We start from the raw sequence: 25,074 nt of genomic DNA, 5'->3' as shown, positions 1-25,074 counted from the left end.
TAAAAATACCATCTCTACCTTTGTTTTTCCATTTTCCTGTTTAGAATTGTTTGATTAGGTTCAACACTATCTAATGGGTTGTTTGCCCAAACCTAGAGCAAATATTAGATTGCATGCCATTGGTAGGATAGTTGAGCGATTAACGACCCAATCTCCCATGGGGAGGTCTTGGATTTGCACCCATCTGGTGGCATATATAAATTAGTAGTATATCCCCACACTCATAATATCAACTCGCCAGTTTCAAAAAAAAAAAAAAAAAAAAAAAAAAAAAAAAGAAAAAGAAGAGGATTGCATACTAGTCCAGAATCAAAGACACGCGGGTACCACAAATATTAGATTGAAAAAATAGAAACTAATTTCTAAACGACTAATGTATGGATTTTAAGATGTTTTTCATATAAAAGATTGAAAGAAAGAGTATCGTTCGATATCTTTTTTTTGGGACAAAGAAGAAGAGACTCGAGAAGAATGAAGAGGGATTTGGACCGTGCGTATATGAGGTACCTCGTTTTGTAAATTAGGAAACTTTAAACCCTTAAAATCTAAAAAGGAAAAAAAATTGGTATTTACAAGTATACGCTCACCCTTTGATTCTCAATCGTTAGATAATTTTCGACTGATGTGACGATCAAAACCATCCGCAGCTGCCATCAGCAGTTGCTGCAAATAAAAATCCCAACATTTCTTTTTCTCTTCTCAGCTTAGAGCTTGCATTGTTTTTTTTTTTTTTTTTTTTTTTTGGGTTCAAATCTTAGAGCTTGATTAGAGTCACAACTAGATCAGGTTTGGATATCTGACTAGGGCCACCTCGACTCCACCCGAGTGCTCCTATCTTATTGATTAAGTTTTAATTTGAAAATTACTATCCACTGGTTGTGGATGACTCAAAAATATAATTTGAAAATTACTTGTCGTTCCCAAAACGGGCTGCTCCCTAGAAAACCGTCACTCCAACTCACGGTTTCATGGTTGGGTTTATAAACCCTGGCCGTGTAGAAATGGGGTCTCTCGATCGCCGCCCACTACCTCTCCATGTTCGATGCTATTGAAACTTGAAAGCTGTTGGGTCTCACGGTCACTGAGTTAATATGGATCCAAAAACCGACAAGCTGGTGAGAAGAACTACCATGATTGCCACTATAACTGCTGCGTATTTTCTCCTTACTGCGGATTACGGTCCTCAACCAAATGTCCTCGATCCTGTAAGTCAGATTTTCTCCCTTTTTTTGAAGGAGAAGAGCAACGATCAGTTTCGCTGATATTTAATTTTCTCTTCATATTCGCTTTAGCTTAGCTGATTCTATGTGGATGTGGAATAAAGAATTTGTTGGGTTACCGGGTTAGATTTTTTTTTTTTTTTTTCATTCTTGTGATTTCCATTCTGGGTTTGTTCTAATTAATTTGGTTCTTCTGTTGAAGGGTTTTTCTTCTTCTCTTTAATCTTTGATTTGTCTCTCTGATAAGCGTCTTAATTTTGACCTCCAGATAGTTTTCCTTTACATTTCAAGCTGCAAATGTTTCCTGTAAAATTACATTTAAGAAGATAAGATTGCTTAGAGTTGTAGAATATTATTATTGTGGCGAGGCAGACAAAAATTGCATGACTGAACGACGAATTTTTTAAGAATCTTTTGATGAGATGAAGCTTTTCAATGGCAGATCAAGAGGTCACTAAAATCAGCAGAAGGCACTGTGAAGAGGTATTTCTTCGGCTCAGAGAAGGAATCCCAAGACAAACACAACTCCGGTACCCCAGAGAAACAGAAGCCATAGCTCGGATGGCTAGAAGTAGGATTTTGAAGGCGAGGAATAGAAGAAAAGAGAAAGATGTTAAGAGTCGTAAATCAATCATTCAAAGCCAAGCTTTTCAGCTTCTTTTGGTTCATTCATCTTCTTCTAACCTAAATCCAAGAATGTACTGGAATTATGTGGGCATTGGACAGCTTCACTGTTTTAAATTGTGTTGATCTGTAGCAAGCCTCAGCTCTTAAATCCGGTTTAAATAGATAGTTGTAAGTATTTTCACCCATTTGTTCTGGAAGTTTTTGTATGCCATTATCTATCTCCATGGTGAAACTCTCTAAAACTGTTCTGCCCCTGTAGAAAAACTTGAAATTAAAGCCATTTTCACACTCAAAACACAGGCGTCACCGATACCGAGACCCTGGTTTTCTGTAGAACCTTCTCCCTTCAGTAGCCAAGTATGTGAGTTAATAATTTGAAAGCTACATTTCGACCGGAAGAACCATGCTTGTTCTTATCTAAAAAACCAAAGTATAACATGAAGAAAAAAATCAGCCTCAAATTATCACTGGGGAGATGACTTAGAGAAGCATAAACTTGGAAGAAGCTTTGCAACTCAAAAGATAGGGTTTAGAGATACGTTTATTCAAAACCAATGGAAATCACCAGAATCAACTTGGGCTTGTGCCATAAAGAGTATTTCCACGTTGCAGTTTTTTTAGGCAAACGGGCAATAGCTGCTACACCGGGGGGTGGGGACTGGGGAGGGGAAGGTCAATAGCCCCGCCTGGGCTGCGGAAGTCCCATTGAAGGAAGTAGCATCTGTTTCGTCGAAACTGAAACCCAAGCCGATCTCACTCACATTTGTCTAGAAACCAAGAGTTAGAACCCTACACACTACCGTAGTGTGCAGAGAATTTATTTATACCCAAATGGTGTGCATGGAGGGAGGCATATGAGCTTTCACGTACATATGGCAGAGACATCACTACAAACCATCAACTAATTCTCTAACTCTGAACACTAGGATTAACCCAGTTACAAACTACAATGACCACCTAGTAAGGGGTGTAACATCAATCCCCACCTAGTAAGGGGTGGGAAGGGGAAAAAAAGAAAAAAGGCTAACTATGCACTAAAATGAAACTGTCATCCTAACTACCAAGCCCGGAAACATACTAGTAGATATAGCTGTACAAAAAACTCACTACCTTTGAACAACGAAACCAGCTAGCTGTACAAACTACAAACCATTGGTCAACTTTCTACCCCACATTGTTGCTAGCAGGCGAAGGATCTTCAGTTTTTCCCCTACCAAATGATCTCTGAGTTTGAAAGACCGGCATATAAGCTGCAGTTTTCTTCTTAAAAGTATTGTCCGCTGGTTTATCAGATTCACGGGCAGTAACCAGTTTTTTCTCAACATCTTCAAACTTTGCTGTAGCCCATGGTGCAGTGCCCACATTTCCAGCAACAGTAGGTGCATCTATTGTCATTGAAGAGACTTCATCTCGGAAAGCAAACCATGTGTTACCACATGCAATACACTGCAACTGATAAGCAATAGAAAGGAATCATGATCAGGATACAAAATCTTCCAAGAAGCATAAATAACCAGGCTACAAATCTATAAGAATTCTATAGATTGGAGAATGCTTCATCCTCTCTTTGCACAGAACTGCACCGCCATGGTACACACAATCCTTGACAGCAGCAGATCTAAGTAAACAGCTAAATGGGACATCATAACAATTAATAGTATTAATTCTAATACTACTGAGGGGGGGGGGGGGGGTACACTTAAAAAGTACAGTGTTTGCTGTCATAACCCTTTTTGTCCCTAGTCCTCCAGTGCTGTGTTAGTAGCTGTAGGATATTGTTTATATTCTAAACTTATTCTATTTTCCCTCTCAGTTGTAATTAGTTTTGGAAATTATTCCTAAACTACTCCTGTAATTAGTTGCAACTCTCCCCCTTCCCTCCTCTTCTTCCACATCTCCTTTATTTCCAATTGCTGGTTTCTATTTGCTTTATCTCACGTGGTATAAGAGCAATAAAGCAATCTTCTACACCATACACATCTCCTAAGAAAATACATTGCAAGGTGGGTTGTCAGAACTGATGGTATCTCAAAGGAGCTCCAAGGAAGGGACGATTTATTGTCCTCATCAACATTTTTGGGTTTTTTTTTATGCCGACTAAGATGGGCTGGTGGTGATGAAAGTTTCACCACTGGTTATTGTACTTTTGTGAGAGAGAATTTAGTCACTTTTGAGGAGCAAGTAAAAGTCCACTATTGCTCGACTGAGTGCTAAAGCTGGATATAGAGCTGACTCACACCACTCCTGAATTAAAGTGGGTGGGAATCCTTTCTTCCTGAGCTGGGTTTTCCAGTAACTTAACCAATAAAAATGTTATGCAACAGTCAAGCCACTACTTGCATTACCATTAATCCTATGTTTCAATAGCGTATAAGCACATTGAGGTTGGTTGCCATTTTGTTAGTCTTAGAGATGTGTCCTCAAGAAGATCGTTTACTTCTTTGTTCCTCCCACCAAGCAGCTTGATCACCCCTTCACCAAGCCTTTATCTAGGTCTGCTTTCAAGAGAAGTTGTTACAACTTACAAGCTGGATATGGGAGATTTGTATGCTCCATTAATAATGGTTCTATGTGAAGTGTACTTAACCCAAGCATACCATTGGGAACACTTAAGTACACCCTTATACGTAATCTGCCTTTTGTCCTAGTCCTTAGTGCTTTGTTAGAAGTCAGGATATCTTCTATTCTAAACTTAATTTGTTTTCCTTCTCCATTCTAATTGGTTTAGGAGATTATTCCTAATTATTCGTTTGCATCTTATAATAAATATAGTCTGCATAAAGGGGACAGTTTTGCTTATTGCACAACTCTCCCTACACCCAGTACTCCACTACTTCTCCACGACTCTTTTCTTCTTGATTGCTGGTTTCTGGTTTGCTTTGTCTCACAATATGTTTACTAGATTTTATTCTAGTTGATGACCAGAGCAGTTTTCTGGAAGAAAGAAAACCAAAAGAGCCAAGGGGAGTGTCTTTCCTCCAACCTACTTTTCTGGGTGATGAGCCCCATTATACAAATTCTCGCCCCAAGGTAATAGAAAGAGAAACAATGACAATAGGATGCAATAGAAAGTATGTCAACCTGATAACGGTCACCACGTCCTCCTCCTTGTATGATGTTTGTTAAACCGACTTTCTTCTCCATGCATCTTTTACATCGAGCATCAGTCATCTATGTCAGATGCAAACGATAAATGTTAAGGCTGCACTGAATATTTAAGGATCTAACACACAAGTATATAACCCTTCTGGGCAAAGGTTATCCAGTGTGAGTCTAAAATATATGCCAAGTTGCATGCTAGAGGAGGCCCAGATTGGGTTGCCAAATGTCAATTTCCAGCTGAATTGGACTTGCCAATATTAAAATAAAAAACTATATAGACAACAAGGATGTGCATACAAAGTACCGATGGAAACATGCAATTGAAGACATGAGAGGTAGTATGATTGATTTCGCATCTAAAACTCACATACTGCCTATCCAGACAATCAAACACAACAAGCCTTTTCCCAACTAAATGGGGTCAGTTACATAGATCATTGCCTTACAATCAGCTCATTGCCTATCCAGACAATACCTTATCTAACAGTTGACAATGCTCACGTCATGCCAGATAGAAAAATTAGGGGGCCCGTCAAGAGAATGGAGAGCCTGCTCTTGACAAAACCATAAATTGGCATCTTCCAATTTCTTTCTAACGAAAAATAATTAAAGAGAGAGAGAGAGAGAGAGAGAGAGAGAGAGAGAGAGAAGAAATTCAACCTGCATGCGCTCAGATTCTTCAGGCTCATTTCTTGGAGTTTCTTCTGCTGTAAGAGCATCCTGGGAAATACAGGAACTTAGAATTAGTTTCTTTCATACACAAGGAAAATAAGCATCACTCAATGTACCCCCAAGTTCCCTCAAATGTATTATTACTCCAACATCCATAGCCTTACAAACCATTCATCTGAGCATTCTCATTTAACAGAACAATGGATGATTAGATGATAGTATGTTGTATGGCAGGTATTTGGGTCTCCATTTGTCTTTCTCCCCAACTCTCTGCTAGGGTTTCGTTTGTGGTATCATCATATTTTATCATTTTTTAGCAAATATTAATTTTTGTATGTGAAAAATATTCTTGAATCTAATGCTGGCCTGTAGGATACAAACATGTTATAAAGAACATCACATCAAAGTTCTCAACCATTGGGTAATCTTAACATATTCGTCTTGAAAATACAGCCACTAGTGCTAAATGAAAGCAGTGGCTAGCTGAGATAAGAAGAAACCAAAGACTGGTACTGGAGGCCAATTGACTTCAACATGAATCATGGCACGAAAAACCCAAGTTGATCCGTTCTGGAAGCACAGTAGACTCACACAAAGAAATTCAGAAAACTGTAATGAAGGTATTTAAACAGAATAGAAGCCAGAACATATTCTATACCTTTAGTTCAGTAGGTGACATGCTAAGAATTCTTGAAGGCTCCAACTCTCTGTTTACTAGACGTCTGGCTAGCATTGCGTTGCCCTGTTACAAGTTGTTCAATACTGAAGATCTTCAGGACATCTGATATACTACTTTAAAAAGGAATGTAGATACTGCTAAAACATCAGCAGAATGGTAGTTGTCAAACAAGCTGACATCCATTTACATGTTAAAAATTTCTCATACAGAAAAAAGCATTTTATTCACTAACAACTAGTAGTTTTCCAAGCACGGTGGTCATGACACCTCGATGATCCAAAGATGGCAGGACCTAGTCAAGCAAGCAGCTGTATGTAAAGAAGGGAAAGGAGGTCACATATAATATTGAAGACTCAGTCCCTATAATAAAAATTAAAAAAAAAAAATGAAGAGGGGTTCATGAACAACTTTAGAACTTGGTCCATAGTTGATTGCAGATATGGAGTAAACAGAAGGACACTTTAACCATGAAAAGCAGCATGGCCCCTCAGCCAAGACACATAGTCACACTCAAGTGCAACAACACCGCCACCAATGAAGGTGGAAATCTCATCCCTGTTGATGCTTTCATGCACACTCCCACTGATCCCCACACTGGCGTAGGAGCTGCCTGCCTTTCCGGGAAACCTCTCCCATACTTTCTTTTTTTTGGATAGAAGAGGAACTGTCCTTTCAATCCTTTGTAGATAAGAAAATTCCCTTGATACAATCTCAGAATTCCAGAAAAAAATTCTCAAGCTGCAGCAAATGACACTCAAATTACAGAGAAGTCTAACTGTTAACGATAGGGTCACTGGAAGTTTAAAAAGGCCCACTACTCCCATTCCTCATCTTCCTCTTTCTCCTTCCTAGGCAAGCAAGGGTGGCAGTGGCAGTGGTGGCTCTTCATGTCAACCATTTCATTTCTTCCAGTTACTACATTTTGGACTAGGCACCTTAAACAAGCAACGCGACCAATCACCTAGGCTACCAAAAAGTCACGTTGACTCTTGAAAATTATATTCCCAAATTCCAATTATTTCAAAAGAGGTCCTTCTCTGACAGGTCTATTAGACACACTTGCCTAATGAAACATTATGGAAACATATTAGAAGTCCCTACACAACAAAATGAAAACAGAATTAACGGATGCATATGTTCAAATAGAAGTCCCTGATGCATACTCAGAGAAAATTCAGCATGCGTTGTCTGGTTTCATTTTGCAAGCAAATATCATTAATGCTGATGGTGAACACGACAGTCCACTTATATGACAGGCCCACTATCCAAAGCTGCTACATTAACAATATCGATGCTTCTGGAGACATCAATAAGAAAGTGGTCATTAATATTTTCAGCAAATAAAGTAGTACCTCCTGCTTTCCATTGTTACAGTTGCAGAATGCATAAAAAAAGGTTAAGTGCATGAGACTCCGACCACTGCAGCCATGGTGTACTCAGTCTTGCCCCTGCTTACACAGAGGCTACTCCCTGGCTCAAACCCGTGATCGACAGGTCGCAATGAGGCAACCTTACAATTGTTGAAGTCATCAAAATAAATCAAGCACCCAAGCCCAAGAACCAATTAACATCAAACCTGGGATCATTGTCGGCCAGGCAATGCCAAGGTATCTCTTGAAGTTCAATGCAACATCTAGAAAAATGTCCCAGAACTCAAACCTCGTGATCCTACCCTCCAAATGTTATATCGGATTATTTCTCCTTTATCCCCTTGTATGTTTCTACAGTCTCAGTTTCAGCCCCCCCCCCCAGGGGGATTGTTCTATATTCTAGCTTTTATAACCCTACAATACATAATAATAAGATGAAAACAGTAAGAAAATATGGCCTGAGATAAAACATAAAGCTCTCGCATGGGCACCCTGACCTTGGCAGGGCATCACCTAGGGATCAAAGTGGTTACCACACCCTGGTGCTGTGGAAACTGTGGAATCTCATACGCAATCAGTAAAAAACAAACACAAGTGACAGACACTGCTGTTCTGTGCTTATAGCCACTGCTTATAATATTCAGGAGTCATTTAAACAAAACCAAAACTGGAAGCCATGTTCTATTAACGTGTACAACAAGGCTCACTATCTGGTCAACCATGCGCACCAAATTTGATAGCCATTATCTTGTCAGTCCGGCCCCAGCGCTAGTATAAAACTAGGCTTCTCTGATCCTATTTGAACTGACTCCACAACAGCAGGCCGAACAGTAACTCTTCAAGGGCTAAAAATACCCTTGGCCAAAAGATGTAGTCCCCTGATTCAAGGAAACTCTTCCAACATTGTTTAATGGCTTCCACATTTGGATGCCTTTGGCATTAACTTTTTTTACTCAATACAAAGGCCAGGCCACTCTCCGCTTAAAAGCAGTTCCCATACCCTTGGAAGAAGAGTTCAGCCAATTATTCCTGAGGGGTTGGAAAGGGGGGTGGGATGGGAAAGAATTTATTGTATATCAATGCTTATCCCCTTGTTTAGGCCCCTTTCATGAGTTAGGCAGTGCACTACTACTTCTGCTGTTTCTCTATTTTATTTATTTCAAATAAAATTTCCATTTTTACTATTAAGAAAATGTAACCCAGTTACAGTGATGCAGTAGCACTTGACTGGCACCATCTGCATCACAAAATTGAGAGAACCAGATCCAAACAGAAATGATCCAATGCCAACCTGGTTTTTTTGTCTACCACCATATCTCAGAAGTAGTTATTTAGTATTTTATTGCTTTTAAACACACTATGTGTTTTGAGCCGCATATCACAGAATTTTAATAAAAAGTTTCACGTTATTTCACCTCTAGAGTCAAAGTAGGAATCTTTGGTTTTCCCTTTAACTACTTGGATGTACATTGTAAACAACAGTGGACAGTTTAGAAGAAAATTTTGAATTGGGTTGCCAATATGTGTACAACACATAAATACCCCCCCCCCTCCTTACTTTTTGCAACTCTCAGATCTGACACAGATTTCCCTTCTCTTCATGATCAGTCCTCAATCACACCCCCATATCAACCTGGAAAGAAAAAAAAAAGAAAACAGGAACCCTAAGAATTGGTTTAATCCAGTGTGACCATTGGATCAAGACAGCCCAAGATGACAACATTAGGAAAGAAGCTTACATTGCACAATTCATAACCACCTATCCTTCTGAAGTTATGGCTAACATGTTCTACTAAATACTAGTTATTACATACCAGTCCTCATTAAATGTTGATTTAGTATCCTTGCAGGAGCTACGCTTCTCAAAACTTCGAATATCTGATTGACTTAATAGGTAGCTCCATAGATAAGGTGCATGAAGCATTTTAATTCCTTTTACTTGGTAGAAGAAATCCAAGTCAAACCATAAAGTTTTTAGGGAAAACTAAATGTCCACCCTGTGTGCTTTGCCTACAATAATGCAAACCCAGGTTATAAATATCTTTTACACACCTTTGGATTAATAATAAGAACATAAAATTAACAATCCATTGGGAACTAGTTGTCAAGTGATGATTTGAGATATTATCTAGACTGTTAATGGATCTAATATGAGGATGCTGAGATGGATGAGTAGCAAAACTATGATGCATAAGATAAGAAATGATTATATTAGAGCTGGTCTGGGAGTTGCTCCCATAAGTGATAAGCTTCGAGAAAGTCGTTTGAGGTGGCACGGCCATGTTCAACGGAGACCTATGAATGCCCCTGTACGGAGAATTGATATAATCAATATTGAAGGAACTAGAAGAGCTAGGGGTAGGCCTAAGATAACCTTAGGAGAAGTGGTGAGAAAAGATATGTATAGCTTAGGCCTTGTATCTAGCATGGCCTCGAACATAACTGATTGGAGGGCAAGAATCCATGTAGCCGACCCCATTTAGTTGGGACAAGGCTTATTGTTGTTGTTGTTGTTGTAATGGATCTAATAATAGGATCCCCAAATTCAAGAATAGAATTCCTACTGAATTATGGAGATAATGGACAATGCTGGAAATTGAAAAATAAAAATTAAAGAACTCACAATTGCAGGGAACCGAGTGCAAGTCCTCCCAACTCCAACAAAAACCTGACGGCCCAACTCCACTCAATACTCCAAAACTGCCCCCTTTCTCTCCTCTTCCCCCTTAATCAGAATTACTCCTCCCTGCCCAACCATTTCCCCTCTCAGCCAAGGAAACGAGAACTGCTTCTTTCCCTCCTCCCACACCACCTTCCTTCTTTGCAGCTTTCTTAACCACTCCCTGTGCCACCTCCACATCCAATCTCTCCTCCTTTAGCCCCAGCATGTGGTCCTCCCATGCCTCCTTCCTTTCCACCACCCAGGGAGCCTAGCATAAACCTGTTCACTGCTTCTCTTTCCCTCTTGTTGCCTTTGCCAAAAAGCTCCACAACTACAATTTGGCCCTGAATACTTAGAACTCAGACAACTTTGGTAGCATTTCCTTGCTTCTCCTTCCCTCTCATTGCCTTTGCCAAAAAGCTCCACAACTACGATTTGGCCCTGAAATCTTAGAACTCAGACGACTTTGGTAACATTTCCTTCCTAGTTTACTCTTGCCAATCCGATCTTTCTAGAGTGCAAACTCTCCTCCAGTCTAATCTCCACAACCCAGCTTTGGCTGATCGGGAGCCTCTCCTCTGATCTACACTACACTCACTCTCCTCCCAAAAGGAAAGTCTCCTTTGCCACAAATCCCGCATCAAATGGCCAGAGCTTGGTGACACTAACAATGCCTACTTCCACCACTTCTAAAAGCCCACCTCAACTCTAACTCCATCTGGTTGCTCCTAACAAGTAATGGGGTTTGGATCATTGATGCTCCCAGTATTGAGCAAGAAATGGTCTCTTTCTTGTCCTCCCTTCTCTCCATTACCAACTCCTAAATCATTCCCTTGAACCTTATCAACAAGTTGTCCATTCCTCACCTTTGGACACCCTCCAAACCATTCCCTCTACTGATGAAATCCTCTTTGCCATCAATTCTCACAAACCCAACCCAACTCTAATGGGTTTAGTATGGGCTTAGCATTCTGCAAAACCACTTGGATTTCACACTGGAGGACCTCATTCTCAATATCCATAAAATTATTATCCAGGCCCTTCCATCTCTCCTCCATCAACCAAACCTTCCTTTATCTCATTTCCAAGAAGCCAGGGCACTTTTCTCTTGGATTTCCAACCCATCTCCCTTTGCAATCTCCTTTACAAGTTCATTGCCGACATCCTTGCTAATCACATCCAATCTATTATCCCCTGTCAGCCAAAAGTAGTATGCTTTCATCTCTGCTATAAGCATCACTAACAACATCCTCCTCTCTGCTTAAATTGTTTGAGGGTTTGCCCACAAATCACATTACCCAGCTATCATGAAAATTGACATCAACAAAGCTTACCATTCCCTTTGCTAAGACTTCATTTCTGATGTCCTCTGATCCTCTCCCTGATGAGTGTCTCTCCCACTTTTGTTCATTGGATTGAGGTTTGCATCTTTACTCCTTACTTTACTGTAATCACTAATGACTCTCCAGCCAGCCTCGTCCTGTCTAAAGTAGAAATTCATCAACACTACGCTCCCTTTCCTTCTCTTGCCTTTGTTGACAATCTTATGATTTTCTCCAAGCCTCTCATTCCTTTGTCTCTACAATTATCTCTTCCCTTAACCTCTTTGAATCCTTATTGGGCCTTCACATTAATTTGCAAAAGTCCCATTTGTTTCTAATTGGGGTCTCTGAACCAATCAAAGCCTCCCTCCTGCATCTCACCAATCTCTCTTGGCTCCATTCCTATGGCCTATTTAGGCCTGCCTCTCGTTCCTAGTATATTCATCAACCATCACTGCACTCATATGCTTGACCTCATTCATAAAAGGCTCCAACTCTAGAAAGGCAAGCTTTTCTGCTTTGCCAATAAAGCTATTCTATTAAATCAGTCCTCCAATCTTCTTATCTCTACTAGTGTGGCATCTTTTGCATTCTTAAAGCCATCATTAGAGCCATAAAAGGCCATCTCTACATATTCCCCAGAAAGGTAAAGACTCTTCCCACTTCCTTCTACTTTTACCTATTAAGAACTGACTCCATCTGGGTATGTGAATGGACCCAAGGCCATCTCAATAGAGGACCAATGGTTGAAATAGGGCCTAGGGTTGCTTTACAGCACCCTATGGCATTAAAAGAAGAAAACCAAGAACGGTAGTTTGGGAATTTGGGAGTCCTAAACAAACCCAATTGGGGTTAATTGGATTCAGTATGTTAGTAGGTGTCTAACTCTATTTCGATTTTGGCCTTTGATCTAGTTTTGGTCAAATTATGCCTAGGTAGGAATACTATTTAGAGAATGATTCCTTCAGTTGTAGTCCAAATTCTACTAGCCAACTAGTCCTACTCTCTTTAAATAGAACTCCTTGTCTATTATGTTTTCCAATGTCCAAGTAGGAGTCCTTCAATGTAAGGCTCTAAGCCTCTATGTGTAAGGCCCAGGCTTGTAAAAAAACTCAATTATTGACAAACAAAAATTTTGCAAGGTAGTTTACAGCCAAGGAAGGTGCACTGGGGTTGCTCAGGGTTTCCAAGTTGGAGGAAGCCATGCAACAGCTTTGTGGTGTTTTCCTCTTCAAGAGCTTTCAATCCCCAGCAGTAAACAACAAGTGATCACGCTGCCTGTACCTTTCTTCCCAATCATTCCAACCCATATGGATTTTGCTTAAACCCTAACCACCCATAGGTTCCCTTAAGATTATTGGATTATTTCTCGGAAGATTATGGGTGAATCCTTAATTCTAGGGAAATTATTCTAGAAACCCTAACCCCAGAATCGAGTTCACGTCAGCCCCATTCATATCCTAACCGAAACCCTAAGCCCCTAGTTTCTAAACCCTAACTGTTAAATCCAAGATCTGAAATTGTCATTACAACAAGTTTCAAGTTTAAAACCTTCAGCCTCTTAACCCTAAGCCTGGCCAAATTCTTCCAGGCCTTTATCTATTGTGAAATGTGAACCCTAAAACCATCCCAAACATCCCATAATCTTAGACTAAGTTGCTAGAAGATTCTGGGCAAACCCTCAATTTAGGAATCAATTCAAGAAAACCAAACCCTAAAATTGGGTTTCACATCAAGTCTTCATCAGATGCTCAGAAAGCAAAGGGCAGTAAAAGAAAAGGACAGGATGCATAGAAAGCTTTCTGTGTAATGCTCAAAACAGATGTTAACTTCTTGAGATTGGTAATGACAAGTTGACAACTACATGGATGAAGAGATAATAGAAGAAGAAGAGCAAGAGCGATCATCCATATTCTCTGAAAATGCACAATAGCTTCATTATGAATACCACCTACAAGCTCTAACCTCCATCTCTTGCTCACTGATCTCACTGCCACCCACATTTTCTCTGTCAAAATCAGTCACCTATGCAGTGGGAGAAGCCCTGATGGGCAAGCTAGATATCTCCATCCAGGGGAGGACGAAAAGGAGGGTCGTCGTATTTTGTCGAGTGTTAAGAAAAGGTATAAGACTCATTTCAAGTCCACGTTATGTCCCACATCATCCCTGAACAGCCAGTTCTTAACGATCTGTTGTTTGTTTCAAACAAGGGGTTACACAAAGTGGTTATTAGAAACTTCAAATTTAATATGTTTTAGGCAAAGTACAGCATAGTTTCCCCAAGTTTTTATGATGATCAAACCCAGGCCAGATGGTCCCGAAATATGACAACCAGTTCATACTAATAGACATTTTGGACAGCCTGTAAATTCTCACAGCTATTCATGTCAATATGGAAAGTGAACCAAAAGCTTGTCCACTGATGATCTGATCAGTTCGACTATTCATTCTAAAACCGATTTTCAAAACATCAACTGCAAGACACCCAAAGAGCAAGTTTTAAAGAAATATAATGTATTTTTTTTGGTAGAAAAAGAAGTACAAGTCTCATAAAGAAGACACAGACAAGCAGTACGTATGAAACTATGAACGATGAAGATCATCCACTACAGTTAAAAATCCCTATGAAACTCAAGATGGAATAACCAATATGTGATTAGAGCATTTTCCTAGGTACAGTCAAGTTTCTAAGCTTATCATAATCAAAAGTCCAGCTAATAGAACATTGCAAAATGTGTGCACATACATCATGATTCAGAATTTCAGTTTCGGAGGCCAACTCAGTCCAAAACAACATGTTGGACCAAGATCTCACCAAGTTGGTGCATATATGTGGTTGAAATCAAAGCAAGATTTGGGTGGGGAAAATAAAATTACAGCAAAATTCTGACATATGCTGAGATCTCGCCAAGAATGTGAGATCTGAGACATTAACTTGCAGGGCACCTGGTCTTGGAACCTCCCAAAGAAAAGATATTAACAAGAACTAGGAGATTTCTCGTACTATGCCATACATATTACACCAACACTGGGAAGTAAAAAGTAAAGATTAAAAAACCTTGAGGTTGAATACTAGCTGTCTCATCTTCTGGTTATACTTCGAAAAATCAGATGCAAGAGTTTCATATGACACCCTCTCAAGAGCAGTTACTGCTGCAACAGCAGCCTCCGGCCACTGGATGCCTTCATCACGCTGCAAAATCAAAGAAGTTGCATAAGAACTAAAACATCATAAAAATTAAAAGTTGAAAACTACCAAACAAACATAGTTGTGGATTTATACCAATAATATCCTACTCTAGAATTGCATTATGAAATAATCAATTTGACCTGGTTCATCTCCATTTGAACACCAAACTAGGCGGGGTCAGTCCAAAGCAGTGTATGTGCATCAGTTTCTTCATAATAATACAGCCAATCAGCCACAATCCTCAAACAACTGAGGCTCCCATATTGTCATTAAAAAATTATGACATTATAAATGCAAAGGCACTTTCTGAATTCCGCCCTAATCAGACTACCTGCTTCATTAATAACGCTTTGAAGTCCAATATCATTGATAAGTTAGAATATAACTGCTTATCCTATATCCTCAAATACCTTGTTACATAGTATAGTTTATAGTATTTTCTACAAAAATTGTAAAGTTAAAACCACTACAGATATAGAAATTACAGAAGGTACAGCCAAAATTTCGATCTAAATATCCAATATCTATGGGGCTGCGTCAAAATCCCGTCCTATATCAACCTAGCCTTTCAAAAATCCTAGATCACTCCCTAATTTATGTTTGTCATTTCATTTACATAGATATTATTTATAAAGGACAACCAGCCAGGACCAATTCAAACCAGCATTGGATGCAATTCAACTAGTCAAAATAGATGGTCCCCTTGCTCCACAATTTTGACCATTCAACTAGGGCTGCCACAATAAGATAAACATGAAGAAAATTGAAATAAGGCCAAAACACTGTGCAAGTCGCTGTTCACGTGAACAATGTCACAGCCCTGTATTCGATATATTGGCAATGCTTCATAGAAGATTCGTGGGGCCCAAAATCAAATTCTATGAAAATTTTATTTTGGGAGATTTAGGACCTAAGTTTAGTTTCTATTTTAGTTATTTATGTATATGGCTAAAATATAAAGCCTAGTAGTTTCTAATTTTAATTAGTTTCTATTTCCATCGATTCTTGTTGTTTTTTCTTTTTTGATAAACCATAAGATTTTATCATCACTAGTTACTAGGATATTAGTTTATATTTCTTGTAAAGCTTTAACCAAGCTATAAATAGGCCCTTACATTGCAATAAATCAGAGACTTTATGGAATAGAAAAAAGATGAATTAAAGCTTTAGTTGTGTGGGTATGCAGCCCCCTTCTCTCTCTCTCTTCCCCCCCCCCCTCCCTTTCTCTTCTTGTTGAGATTGTTATTCTCTTTCTTCCCCCTCTTAAAGACTGATTCTTCTCTGATTTCCCCATCTTCTTTACACTTCTTTCTTCTCTATCCTGTCCCCTTTTAATTTGGTATCAGAGCCCAATCGTGGGTAACTCTGCATGTCTATTGGATTCTTCACTCTCTCAATCTTGCCCTCAGTTTATCTTCTTGCTAATGTCCTTCTTCTTATGATTTGTCTTCCCTACTAACTCTTCTTCTCTCTAATTTGTGTTCTCTATTTCTTCTTCTTTCTGTGATCTTCCTCCCCATTCTGTTCTCCACCTATTCACCACCAGTGTGATTAATATCACTCTTGCAAACCTTACCTCTTTTCATTCCGCACACCTGGGGGAGGGGGGGAGCATACTTTTTGAGCAAGCGCTTTCCATACAACATTAGTTCTTATTTCACAAGAACTCAAGGACGAGTTTTTTTAAGAGAGGGAGAATTAATGCATGACAACCAGCTAGGACCAATTCAAACCAGCATTCGACGCCAGTTCAAACCAACTAACTAGTCAAAATATAAGGTCCCCTTGCTCCACAATTTTAACCAGTCAACCGAGCCTGCCACAATAAGAGAAAATATGAAGAAATATGGTCACCACACTATACTGTTCACGTGAACAGTGTCACAGCCCTTTAGTCGGTATATTGGCAATGCTTCATAGAAGATTTGTGGGGCCCTAAGATCAAATTCTATGAAGATTTTATTTTGGGAGATTTAGGACCTTAGTTTAGTTTCTATTTTGGTAGCTTAGATTTTAGAATTATTTATACATATGGCTGAAATATAAAGCCTAGTAGTTTCTAATTTAATTAGTTTCTATTTCCATAAGATTCTATTGTCACAAGTTACTAGGATATTAATTTCTATTTTTAGTCAACTAAGTTTTTATTTCTTGTAAAGCTTTCGCCAAGCTATAAATAGACCCTCACATTGCAATAAAACAAAGATCTTATAGAATAGGAAAAAAAAATGATTTGAAGCTTTAGTTGTGCAGGTTTGCAATCTCCCTCTTCGTTTTCTTAAGAGTGTTCTTCTCTTTCTTCCCCTTCTTCAAGATTGATTCTTCTCAAATTCCCCCTTCTTCCCCCTACTTCTTTACCCTTCTTTCTTCTCTATCCCTGTCCCAAATTAAAATATTATCCAAAAAAATATAATTTATTAATAATAAATACCCCCATAGTCAAATTAGTCACAAAATCAAATTTCAATAGGAAAAAAAAATCATTCCCAGTTCAAGAACCAAATCCGGATTTTCAGTGGATTAAAATTTTTCAAGTTTCCGAATGAAGGGTTTTTCTCATGGTTAGAGAACTTGGGAGATCTCGCTGAAATTTTGCAAGATATCTCAAATTTTTTAGACCTTGAGATGAGATCTCATGCAAAATGGAACAAGTACAATGTCTTGGGCAAGATCTCGCTCGAGTCAAGATCTCGGTTTGACCTAGATTCCGGTTGAGCTTTAGTTATAAAAAAGCCATATCTTGGTTAAGATCAAGTAATTTTGACTTGTCTCAACTCAATCTCGCCATGTCTCATGGCAGCCCTTCTTTCCTTTTGCTTGTTTTGTGTATCTTTCCAGAATTTTGCTGGAATCTCGATCCAAACACTACCTACGTGCATCAAGAAGTTGTTTAGAGCATCTACAGCAAAAATCCAAGTGCTTTTTTTAAAAGAAAATCTTGAAGCAAGGTGAGTTCTTCCAAAACTTTTTTTTTTTTTGGGGAAAAACTATGTCCACTACTTCTTTGGATGCGGAATAAATATATGTTGAACAACTTAGCTTGATCTAAGCTGGTGGAGCTGGTGCTCATGGAGCAATAGATGGAGAGTTGCTTAGCATCTCATTGGTTTTAATGTTGTTACTTTTGTACTCTCGTGGTGTAACTTATAAGCACAACGATCTTGTAATGTGGAATTGTGGAAATGTTTGATATATTGTTTGACTTTAAACCTTAATGTGTTCATATTAAGTAATGGTTGTATACTTTCTACTTCATAAGTCTACATGTTCACTTCTTCAACACTTCGATTTCAAAGTTACAGTCAGTGGAACTCACATCTATGCTTTTTTTTCCTCTCATAAATCTAAGGCCACTTTTATGTTTAAAAGGCCTAAAATATAGTAAATACCAATTTCTAGCCCAAAGTGAGCCCTCAAACTCCCCGAGACGGCCATCGAGTTAGCTAAAAAAGCACCAACTCCGCCAAGATCTTGATTTTTTGGACCACTGAGATCCTCATCGAGATCAAGATCCCTAACCATGGTTCTTCTCCAATCCCCCAAAAAAAAAAGAATACGTAACTCTTAAAACACTTCTAAAAACCAAACGAGTGGCAAAGTAATCATTTAGTTGATACCTAAAAACTTATATTCATTCAAAGCAATTTTAACAGCATTCACCCGCACTAAATAAAGTTCGCTCGAAATACAATTCAATTTGAGCCAACTTAGACTTGTTGGTGATGTATTCTTTAACTAAGTTAGTAAGTGTCCCAATTGGAATATTTTAAATTAAGATTCCTTTTAGATAATCAGTTATTTTAGCAAGTAGCTTTTTTTTTTTTTAATTTATGATTGTTATTTATTGAGTGTTCAAGGGGATCCTAGTCTATAAAGGTTTCCCTAATCGAGTCAATATAGGTTTCCAGATTGAGTCTTAATCTTTTCCCCTCCAATTGTTACACTATATATAGCCCACCCTACCTCATTGTAAAGGACGTTAAATTGAATAAAGACATCAGAGTCTTGAGGGAACTAAGTCGTGGTGGGAGGGCCACAGTGGGTTATGAGAATCATCTTCTTCAAGATTCACCAAGGTCATTCCATCTCCAACAGCAATTCAACACCAATAGCAACATGAAAACCCTAAACCATTAAGTGCAGCCCCTCCCATCCCCATTCCAGCCTTTCCCCTCTTTTCCCCATCCCACGGCCCCACCCTTCTCCTTATATCGCAGCCTGCCCAGAACCCCCCCCCCTTTGCAGCAACCAAGAAACCCTCCCCCACCCCCACCATTTCCCAAACCCTATGGCACCCCTCCCCCTTCTCTTCTTTCTGCTTTCACCCCCCTTTTTCCCTTTTGGATCTAGCAGCAGCAGTAGAACAGAAAAGAAAAGAAAGAAAGATCAAGAAGAAAGGCAAGATCCAAAATCCAACCAAGATCCCAAGGAACCTCCCCAAGAATCAGTTCTTTACCTTATAACAGCCCATAGCAAACCATCCCTAAACCCTCCCATACCAAACCGCAGGCTTTCCTTTTAGCTATAGGGTAATTCTAGTATTAAAAAACCAACCCATTTTGATTTTGTTAGAATCCTATCTACCCAAAACCATCCCATACTGATTTTGTTAAATCCTAACCTGTCCCTATGATTTTCCTAAAATCCTAGCCTTCCCCGAACTTAACCCTAAAAATCATCCCATCCAGATTTGTTAAGAATCTCTTATTCCCAAGTTTGGTTCTTTATTTTCTGGTCCACAAAGGAAAGGATCATGGGCTAACCCTAATTTTAGGGAAATAATTACACCTCCCCCAACCCTAAAATTGTGGTTACATTAGTTGGAAATTTGGTTTGGTGGTCTACCCAAAACAGATGAAAGATTACTGAGATTTGCTATATTTTATGGGAATTATGTTATGTTCAAACCTCAGATTTGAGAGATAAAAATATAACAAAAAATAAAAAGTTGCATCTGAAAGTTGGAAATCACCCCAACAGATTTCCACTACAACCTAAATTTCAGTCCCCACCCCCTCTCTTGATCCAAACTTTTTCTCATATCAGAATTCGATTGTTTAACTGTTATTATGAGATTAAATAAGGGTTACTTGCTTTCTCAATAAAACCATATACTTAAACAATATTTTACATAAACAAAGGATGATTCCAGATCTAGGCGAAACATTGAACTACAACCAAAGAAAATGCCTCAAAAAGACCTTAAATCATTGTATAATTTTCACATCGCTCCAGCAAGTAAGCTAACCAAATGTTGTCTACCTATTGAATAGTTGTATTTACAATAATATTATGCAATGAAATTGCAAAGTTACCAAATAAATTTGGTTCATGGAACCTGAATTCAAACTAGGTGGATAAATGAAGGGAAATGTACACTGCGTACCTTCAAACTCTCTTGACAGCCATTGTTACCACTTGTGGCACCAGCAGTGACTGCAGCCCCAACTTTATCTTTATTATCAGCCTGCATATTGTCCTTTGCAATGCACACAAGATGAATTGCTTGAAGAAGTTTCTCCAACCATTTGTCACGATAGGAATCTCTAGTTAAAGCCTTGAAGTTTGCTAACAATGAATAAAACTCAGAAGTATCATTTACAACACTTCCTGGTGTATCAGTTTTTGGATCACACCTGGTAGCCACATCATCTTCCCTTGACACATCAAGTGGAGTTATATTCTTCCTTCTGAGGGAACGCTTATTCTTCAAGGCTTCTTCCTGCTCAACAGGGGAATCTTCAGACTCGACATCTGGAAGTTCTCCTAGACGTGCTCGAGTTTTTTGAACTAGAAGATCAATTTCATCTTGTTTGTTGTCTTCGTAATCCTTATCTGTTAATTTCCAAAGTTTTCTCTCTACAGTATCATACACTTTTTGGACAATAAAACCAGGATGCTGTGAGCGTAGTGGAAGTTGCTTCCCTAAAGGGACAAAATGCACTACACATTTGTGCATTACAGATTCTGCTGGAACCTCATCACGATGGAAACTGTAGAAGAGCTCTCTAGTATCACGTGCTTCCCAGTTTCCTCCACCCTTTTTATCTGCTTCCTCGGGACGATAGAACCACTGTCCAGTAACCATCACACTCCCATTACTAGTTTGTGCAATATCCTACAAGCAAAAAATCATAACCTGTCCATGAGAACAACCAATGGAACTTTAAAAAAAGATTGTTGAATTAAAATAACTTGAAACCTTTCTCAATTTTGACCTTGGCTCTTTTTATGCACGGAATAAGCATTTGCATGAATTTGATGTTACCATATGTCTAGGACAAGATGACCACCAAACTAGTTTGGCAGCTCCGGCAACTTATGGCATGGTTCCATTGAAAAGCTTTTTAGAAGAGATACGGTTGAGGTTCAAACTATGATATACAAGTAATCTGACAAGAATTTCTTTCTTATTACTCTATATTGATGAAAGGTCCAGTACAACTTAACATAGATATGACCGGCATTGAGATATCCGAAAATTAGCAAGCTGGAAGTATCTGATTAATGTAGAATGAAATAAATGACCCAGTCACCTTAATGATAGCAACGTAAGGCTTCTGATCCCCATCCTCAGGTGTTAAAAGTACCGGATCTTCCTGCATGCAATAATAGCCAGATGAAAGATATATAAGAAGTAGACAATCCCATTAAATGAATCCATTTTTACCAGCTACGAGTCAAAAATTCTAGGCGGAGAAACAAAATCTTCAATTCCAGTGTCCGAGGACCAGTAAAACTTACCAAATACACCTGAAATCAGGCTTCTCAGAGACTCGAAAGTTGACTCCGAGCATCATCAAACAAAGGTATTAAAACAACCAGCTTACCCTTCTTACATCTCAATACCCAACTTAGGAACGATGGTAAATTCAAACACTAATCAGCGGTACAAATGAAGGGAATGTATCAAGTAGATGAACTTCAAGAAGTTGTACACGTAAATAAGACGAATCAGTTTCTAAACGGAAATTATTGCTTATCTTCGAAACCGAGTATTTAAGAGAAGAATTATAGCGAAGACAAATAATCAGAAAATACATGACGAAAATGTAGACGCAAAACCCTAACAAACTAAAATAAATAACCAAAAAGGGAAAGAAAAATTTAGAGACGAAAAATGAAAAAGAAAACAGAGAATAATCATACTAACCAACTCGAAACTATTCCCATCGTACTCGAAAGCGGTATAGTGAGTTCGCCGTCCTCTGCCTTTGCCCGAAGTCTTGATTACTTTTCCAATCGGCTTCGCATCCTCTTGCACCGCCTCATCTTCGCTTTCGCTGCTCTCAGATTCTTCTTCTTCTTCAAGAAGAACTTTCTTTTTCTTATGATGCTCTGCATCTGAAGAAGACGAACGACGCCGTGAGGAAGAAGGTAGCACTTCTGCTTCATCATCTTCGTCACTTGTTGAGACCTGTTTGAACCTTCTCTTCCCCATTACCATTTCTGGTTTGGTAATTTGGATTTTGCCCGCCAATTGCCATAAGAAAACTTGGTCATTATATAGAAACAACAGAAGAATGATCGACCATACTCTTCACTTAAATTACCTGTCTGCCACTGCGTTTTGGTGCGGCTTTTTGCCGCTGTCGCCCAGTTGACACGTATGTGACGAAACTTCGTCGCACTCTCTCAACTCTCAAGTCTCACACACTCAAGAGCCAAGACTACTTTGCAGCGAAGAGTCTGAGATCAATATCTCAGACTTTCGTTAATGCACAGCACTCAAGCAATTTTCCACCTCAACAGGCTAGATCAATATTGGTCCATTTCTTTGTAAGAAATTTTCCACCTCAACAGGCTAGATGTATGACAAGTCTTCCAGCATCACATCACATGGTGGAAAATCCATTTATAGGTCACATCAGTCAGTTGATTGATGTGACCTGTAAATGGATTTCTACCATTTGATGTGATGCTAGGACACTTGTCACACATCTGTAAAGAAATAGATGGCCCAATTCTGACAAGGAAATGGATCTGATAAATTTTTCAATGGGCTACACTGCACAATGAGTGTGAGACCCACAGGGCCACAGTGTCCTGATAAGTCAATTAATGTGGACTCCATGTTCGTAGATGTAAGAACAAGCTGGATGAAAAGGATCTGGCTCTCTCTTCTTGCTTCTGTCGCTTTGCCGCTTAAGTCAAGCTCACTTACTGCACTCGACATTTGGCGTCCTTTTCATTGCACAGGGCATGTGACATTCGTTTCTTCGTCGAGATAATAATGGTGCACGCATATTGACAGTTTGGATGTTTTTTTATTATTATTTAATTCTAGGTGATTTTTCGAGATCTATCTAACAGTTTAGCTAAATGAGCAATTAGAGTCACAATCACTAGAATATAGTTTCAAGTTCACTCAATAATTTTGAGTCTACTTCTCCATCTTATGGACTGACGGACAAGAATATAAGGGTGCTTCTATATTTTTACAAAATATTTATGACCTACAAAGTGTTGATGGTGACCATTTAGTAGTATATATGGATTTGTACAAATGAGAGGCATTTGAAAGCCAGATTCGTATCGAATTGCAACAAAAGAAACTTGTTGGAATCGGGATTAAGCTGGAATTTTATCAGGTAAAGACCATCTAGACAGAAATGAACCATCAATTTATCTCTGGATGAAAGACATATGTCTATCAGTCATATTCAAAGGTTCAGATTCAATTAAAATAATACAAAAAATTTATCCATTCAATATTACATCAACCTTCGGATGTGATTTGATTGACATGTGTCATTCATCCAGAGATAAATGGATGACCAAAACCAGACCTTATAAAGTTCCGGATCAAGCTCATCGTCATTAATATAATGGGCCTTTGAGAAATTGTAGTTGCGATGCCAAGCCCATAGAGCAGGAATGTTACATTTTCTCTCGTAGAAACGGATATTTTTTTTAAAATTGCCTTTTTTAAAAAGGGGGGATTTTTTGTCTTCTTTGGAAATTGTTGGGGATTTTTTTTTTTTTACCCAGGTCTCAAATCGCGTTATCATTAGGTGATTACCTCATATCAATTATCTATTGAATCAACTGAATTAATCAACCTATAAACCCTAACCTAGTCAAGCCAACCGATAGTGATTTAACAAGAAATTGGAAGCAAGAAGAAGAAGAAGACACAGGTGTTTGATGACGGAGTTCGGCTCTTGAGCCTACGTCTCCGGGACTCGAGTGTGAATCCAATCCACTATAGGTTTGGGTGATTACAAACTAAAGAAGAAGAACAGCAAGGAACATATAACCTGTAATACAATGTCTCTCGGTTCTCATAAGACCATCGAACGATCGCCTTGCTCATACGATCAGAAGCCCTATCTTTCCATGATCAACAACCACCTAGAACCATAGGTACAGAAGATCGAAGACGAACGCCATGAACGAAACCTCAAGAAGCTTCAAGAACCCGTAGCAGAGAGCAAACCAAAATCAGAAAGACGAGTTGCATTAACTCGTGCGAACCAAAACCCCAGCCCTAATATAATAAGGCTTGAACCACATGAACCAAAAGAAACCGGTTCGGTTCAATCACTAATAATAATACAAGATTACCAGATTACCCCAACATTCTCCCCCTTAATCTGTATCCCCAAAAAACTAACTATAGTGAATTGGATGCGACCGTCATCGTCCACGTATACCTGCACACACAAGACAAAAGAAAAACATAGTACAAAACAAATAAAGAATATGCAAAATACCTAGACACACTAACCATGCAACACTAATGACTCCATGCAGATATACCATGCAACAGACTGCACTAGGTAGAGAAAACCCTAAACATAACTCATAACTCATAACTCACTCATACAACAATGAAGAGCAAATATGCACACACCAGGCATATATCCCAAAACTGAGATAAACAGAATAAGAGTTATAAAAATTTGGGCAGCATCTCCCCTAAAACTGCAACATATGCAAACCTAATAAACAAACACAAACATACCTGGACATCACCACACCATAGATAAATGAAAAACAAGTATACAATCTCCACAAAAGATAATAACCCACCACATAGACTTACTCATGCCAACACAAGCATAATAAATATATGAATTAAAACAAGTAAGACTTTAAACAAGAGACTTGTATAAATTTCAAGAAATCCATGGTGATATCCAAAAACCAACCTAGATTAACAGAACCTCACAACATCAACAGATGAACAACATGGATCCTGACATAATTGTCAATGCCAATACAGCC

At 38.8% G+C, this 25,074-nt stretch overlaps 2 protein-coding genes across 3 annotated transcripts; one reads left to right on the top strand and one right to left on the bottom strand.

The window, feature by feature from the left end:
- Positions 1 to 999: 999 nt before the first annotated feature.
- Positions 1,000 to 2,063, top strand: LOC149013860 (UvrABC system protein A). Its single transcript, XM_089158362.1, has 2 exons — positions 1,000 to 1,205; positions 1,663 to 2,063. The coding sequence occupies exons 1-2, from the start codon at positions 1,092 to 1,094 to the stop codon at positions 1,774 to 1,776; spliced, it is 228 nt and encodes a 75-aa protein (XP_089014488.1). The 5' UTR covers positions 1,000 to 1,091; the 3' UTR covers positions 1,777 to 2,063.
- A 441-nt stretch (positions 2,064 to 2,504) lies between these two features.
- Positions 2,505 to 22,306, bottom strand: LOC149013859 (protein REPRESSOR OF VERNALIZATION 1-like). Of its 2 annotated transcripts, XM_089158360.1 has the most exons (8): positions 21,998 to 22,306; positions 21,381 to 21,443; positions 20,231 to 20,962; positions 14,713 to 14,847; positions 6,280 to 6,363; positions 5,610 to 5,669; positions 4,929 to 5,018; positions 2,505 to 3,299 (listed from the first exon to the last, which is right to left on the bottom strand). In XM_089158360.1, the coding sequence occupies exons 1-8, from the start codon at positions 22,289 to 22,291 to the stop codon at positions 3,012 to 3,014; spliced, it is 1,746 nt and encodes a 581-aa protein (XP_089014486.1). In that variant the 5' UTR covers positions 22,292 to 22,306; the 3' UTR covers positions 2,505 to 3,011. The 2 variants fall into 2 exon arrangements, with proteins under 2 accessions (XP_089014486.1, XP_089014487.1); XM_089158361.1 differs by lacking the exon at positions 4,929 to 5,018.
- Positions 22,307 to 25,074: the final 2,768 nt, after the last annotated feature.

This window comes from Hakea prostrata, chromosome 6, assembly GCF_041222555.1.
Source record: "Hakea prostrata isolate BN-2017 chromosome 6, UWA_Hpros_2, whole genome shotgun sequence".
Taxonomy (NCBI): domain Eukaryota; kingdom Viridiplantae; phylum Streptophyta; class Magnoliopsida; order Proteales; family Proteaceae; genus Hakea; species Hakea prostrata.
This window is presented reverse-complemented; position numbering and strand designations above follow the sequence as displayed.